Source organism: Mus caroli, chromosome 9 (genome assembly GCF_900094665.2).
Source record: "Mus caroli chromosome 9, CAROLI_EIJ_v1.1, whole genome shotgun sequence".
NCBI lineage: Eukaryota > Metazoa > Chordata > Mammalia > Rodentia > Muridae > Mus > Mus caroli.
This window is the reverse complement of record NC_034578.1, coordinates 85,702,011-85,707,369: the sequence shown is the minus strand read 5'-3', so window position 1 is coordinate 85,707,369 and position 5,359 is coordinate 85,702,011. Positions and strand designations below refer to the sequence as shown.

The 5,359-nt window shown below is 41.3% G+C and overlaps 1 protein-coding gene across 1 annotated transcript in view; it reads left to right on the top strand.

Annotated features, from left to right (window-relative positions):
- Window positions 1-5,359, top strand: part of Ankrd34c (ankyrin repeat domain 34C) — a 36,009-nt gene that overhangs the window by 4,853 nt on the left and 25,797 nt on the right. The window contains exon 2 of the mRNA XM_029481972.1: window positions 3,715-5,357. Coding sequence (XP_029337832.1) covers window positions 3,759-5,357 — 1,599 coding nt within the window. The 5' untranslated portion in view covers window positions 3,715-3,758. The remainder of the gene's footprint in view (window positions 1-3,714; window positions 5,358-5,359) is intronic.

The window sequence follows — 5,359 nt, the reverse complement described above, 5'->3', positions numbered from 1 at the left end:
CCCGGCTCTATGTCACCTTTTCTATTACACCTTTCCACTCTTTGATATTTTCACATACCAGCTTCTACTTTCAGGACAACAGTCTAAAGGGTGTTGCCGGTCCCACCAGTTATCTCACCACCAATGCCTGTGCCCCTTTACTCCTGACTATCTACCACAAGGTTCTCTAAGTTTCTATGCTATGCTACCTTTTCCTTTATAACCCTAGGTGTAGTGTCTTCCATATTTTGGTTCAAGAAACTCCCATCCACCCTTTTCAAGGGCTATCCCAATTGTGTGTTCATTAACAATCCTTTCCTAATCTGAATCTTTAGTTCCTCATGGTATTCATCTCTCCCTGCTGTATATTCATCCTCTATTCTTGGAATTACTATATCAAACTACAATTATTTCACACAGAGGCAAGAACATGGACTTTGAGGTGAGACTGCTGGATTCAAATTCTAACCCTCTAACCTGCTACTTACGTAGCTTTAGAGAAGTAGCTTTATCTCCATGACAACACCCAGTTTAAAATTCAGCTTAAGAAAGGGACAATATTACTGTCCATTGCATGTTATTGTTGTAAGGATTAAGTGGCAATGTATAAAAATATTGTCATTACTCAGCACATTGCTTGGTACATGGCAAGCATACTACTATTATCTTTCTTCTAAATTATAAATGTCTGCATTCNATAATCTCTTTATCTTCATATCTGACATCAGTATACAGGCTATGTTTGGTGATGAATGAATGAACAGAGAGAAAAATCACATTAATTAACTGAAAGTCTTCTACAGTGCCTTTTTTTGTACTCTAAAGGCAAAAACAAACAACCAACCAAAAATAACAACAACAACAACAAAAAACCTCAGGAGAGAGAATTCTTTTTCCAACTGTCCTCTTAGCTTATTGGTTGGTTTACTCAGTTACAATTACCTGAGAGGTATTTAGGTTTACACAGATAAAATGGTCTCACCTACATTCAAGAAGTTATTAGACATTTCTGGTAGGATATCCCAGTCTTCCTCCTAAAGCAGCTGGGTTCCAAGAGGGAAAATATAGATGTTTCAAGGCCTATGAAGGCTTTACTAAAAAGTGACAGTGTTATTTTGCCCATTTTACTGGCCAACTCTTCACACATATACCAGGACAAGAGAATTTAGCCATGGTTTATAGCTTACCACACGTATCAACCTAGGCATGGGATGACTGGATCAGGATGTAGGCTTTAATTTAGTAAAGTAGTAGCTATTTATACTCCAGCAGGTTCTTGATGGGCTCTGACTTCCTGCATCCTTTGGGTTACTATTCTGTGCAACATTGAGTGGTACCTTGTGCTTTGATTTGATTTTCTTATGGTAGTAATGAGGTTGAGTACCCTTGATGATCACGTAAAGCTCTTGGGTCATTTGTGTATCTTTTTTTGGAGGAAGTGATTTGGAGGAGTTCTTTATATAGTGTAGATATGAGTCATAGTAATTTTACTCAACTTTTCCTCTTGGACCTTGATTGATTTTTCTCTTGATTACAAAGGAAGTAGCACTTGGGCTGATGTTTGGAGAATGATGAATAATTAAAGAAGAGCAGGGAGTCCTTGTAGTTAGAAACAAGAGTAGTGNCAGGAGGGGGGATAGCAGGCATTATTTAAGAAACAGTTACATTTTAAGATAGGCAGAATGTGAGAAGAACTGGCATTGTAGGGGATGATTCTGGAAGGTGAGCTGGAATCAGAGGAAGATGGGCTTCTGTGATGAAATGAGAAGTGTTTTCATTGGTTAATGCTTGGAAATTCTGCTTTTGGACTCCAGAGCATGGAGACTAAGAAGTTTATTGAATATTGAATAATTCAAGATTTTAACATAGCCATCATAGATAGCTCACCATTAAGGAGATCTTTATAATAGCAGGAGAGTGAGAGAGAAACACACACACACACACACACAAAGATTGGGGGAGGAAGGGGATAAAGATCAATAAGCTATTAAAGGAAAGGGGAATGAGATGAGGAAGGAGATGGAAATATAGGCATGTCGATATATCAACCTCTCATAGAAACATATATGCACAATGGCAGGAGGTTATACTCAGCATCTTCTGTAGAATGCATCTGAAGCAGTGGGCATGCACCGAAGCAGGGAGATATAGACATGGCTGTTGATGCTGTTACTTTTAAAGGAGAGTGCTTTCAGGAGATAGGATGGATGAATGGAGTCTCTTCCTCTTAATGTGGTGGTGATGATGGTGTGTGTGTCTTCACATGTGTGCATGAGTGTGAAGAGGCCATAGGTCAATCTTGGATATTATTTCTAAGGAGACATCCACTTATTTTTTTGAGGCAAGGTCTCTCACTAAGAGCTGAGGTTCACCAATTAGGCTATGATGGCTGGNTACCAAGCCTTGGAGATCCTTCTGTTGTCACCTCCCCATTTCTAGGGTTACAAGTGTGCTTTACTATGTCCATCTTTTTAAATGGGTTATGGTGATTAAATTCAGGTCNTCCTCCTTGTATGACTGAGACGTGTATGACTTGTGGATTAATGTTTATTTTAAATGTCCATCTTGTTTCAACTTCAGCCAAGAAAGCTTTGTCTTCTAATTCCATAAACAAACAGAAGCTCAGAAGCCATGACTTTGAGTGGTACTGGAAGAGAAAGACTGCTGTGGGTCAGATAAGGAGGAAGCTACAGATCACTAGTTCAGTAGGAACTGGATACCCAGAATGTCCACATGGAAAGGTCATTGTTGCAGACATCAGTCAATGGAATTGGTACTCACAGGCTGGCCAGGACATAGATGCTGGCATGCCCATCCATCCCTATTTGTAAATGAGAATTCTGACATCTGCTGGGAAAGTAGGGACTAGAGCCTGGAAAAGGATAGTTATAGTGATTTTATTTTATATATTTGTTATAGCTTTCTTTCGATGATCATAGTGATACATATTTATTTTAGGAACATAACAAAAAGAAAAAAATTGAATCCCTCCCTAGGCTTATTATTACCTAGAATACAATCAACATGTTGGTGTATTTTCTAATAGCTTTTCAGATGCACATCAATAACAATGCCTTTAATAATTATTTGTGAAGTAGCCTACTCATTATATGTGAATCACTGCCAAATGCCAAGGATCCAACAGTGAAAAATAAAACAGATATGAANGTTTATTTCCTAAGGGAACTTAAATTTCTATATTTGTATTAATGGAGTAGTCAACACAACCATATCTTGCATTCTAAAAATAGTTACTGTTTGCTTGACATTTTGGTCAGTTGGTTGTATGTTTGTGGGTGTTTTATCTATATTTTAGACTTATTCATTTTATTTTATGTGTGTGAGTGTTTTTGCCTTTATGTATCCATATCAGATGTATACCCTGGAACAACTGGACTTATGGATTACTGTGAGCTACCAAGTAGGTTCTGGGATTCAAACCAGGGTCCTCTGAACAAGTAACATGTGCTCTTAACTGTTGAGCTAGTGCTCTAGCCCTGGCCAAGTGTTTTATATACACCATCTGAAGAAATCTTCAGAATAACCCTAAGAATAAGTAACTACTATTTTCTTCCCCATTATAGACGAGGGNACTCTCTCATAGGCATTAGATAACCTAGTTCAGGCAATATAGCTTAGAATCAAGCCAGGATATGATCGTACCTAGACTTTGAAATAATCATTCTGCATAGAATAGCAGTAAATTAATGCTTTCCCTTTTTCTTTTCTTGCTAGGTCTGATTACCCCTGTGGCTCAGAGACCCTAAGTTATAGACACCATGATGGATGATGACACTGAGTTGAGGACTGATGGNAACTCTCTCTTAAAAGCTGTGTGGCTAGGGAGGCTTCGATTGACCAGACTCCTCTTAGAAGGGGGAGCTTACATCAATGAAAGCAATGACAAAGGAGAAACAGCTCTCATGGTGGCATGCATTACCAANCACGTGGACCAGCAAAGCATTAGCAAGTCTAAGATGGTGAAATATCTGTTNGACAACAGGGCAGACCCCAATATCCAGGATAAGTCTGGTAAGACTGCTCTCATCCATGCTTGCATCAGAAGGGCTGGGGGAGAAGTGGTGTCCTTACTGCTGGAAAATGGAGCAGACCCCAGTCTTGAGGATCGAACTGGGGCCTCAGCTCTGGTTTATGCAATAAATGCAGATGACAAGGATGCACTGAAGCATCTCCTTGATGCCTGCAAAGCCAAAGGTAAGGAAGTGATTATTATAACAACAGACAAATCATCTTCAGGCACCAAAACCACCAAGCAGTATCTCAATGTCCCTCCATCACCCAAAGTGGAAGATAGACAGTCACCACCACTGTGTACAACTCCTTCTGATGTTGAACTGAAGACTTCTGGCCTGGCTTCTTCACCCAGTGAAAAGGATGATGACTTCTTCATCCTGCAGACAGGACACCAAAGTGGCTGTAGCACTTCTAAGGTCCTTAATGAGCCTGGATCACCCACCAGGAAAGTGTCTAGCCTCAAAAGGGCCCGTTTGCCCCAATTGAAACGACTCCAGTCTGAACCCTGGGGCTTGATTGCTCCTTCTGTGCTGGCTGCTGCCACACGCCAGGATGAGACCCATGGCACAAGCGCAGACAATGAGGTCATCAGGAGCATCAATGATGTGACCTTCCCTAAAAGGGGGCCCCTCTCCAGAACCAACAGCATTGACAGTAAAGACCCTACCCTCTTCCCCACAGTCCAGGAACAAGTTCTGAAGGTTTCAGCTTCAACACCAGTTTCGTGGAAAGCAGCTTATGAGAAAGGCCAGGCTCCCCATCCACGTCTGGCCAGGAGAGGAACACTTCCTCTTGACCAAGAAAAGAGTGGGATGTGTCCACCAGGACCCTCAACTCTGAAAGATNCAGCATCTCTCAAGCTGTTGGAAAATGACCTTTATGACTTAGACATACAGCCAGTGGGTGACCCACCCAACTCTATNTCCCTTGAGTCAGGCAAAGGACCTTTAGATAGAAAGAAGCTCNACAGCTCCCACTTGTCTCTTTTCCATGGCTCCCGGGAGTCCCTGGATGTTGTACCAAGCACATCTCCCACCTCAGTTCGCCGCAGGCCACCTCATCTCCTAGAAAGAAGAGGTTCTGGAACTCTCTTACTCGACCGCATTGCTCACACGAGGCCTGGCTTTCTGCCCCCTTTAAATGTGAATTTAAATCCACCTATCCCAGATATTAGAGCCAGCANCAAACCAGCTTCCCCACTTGCTAGTGGCTTAAAATCTATGGCTCCTGTTGCTCCAAATTCACCAAAGAGAGTTGACTTGAGAAGTAAAAAGAAACTCCTTCGAAGGCATTCTATGCAGATTGAGCAGATGAAGCAGTTGTCTGACTTTGAAGAAATCATGGC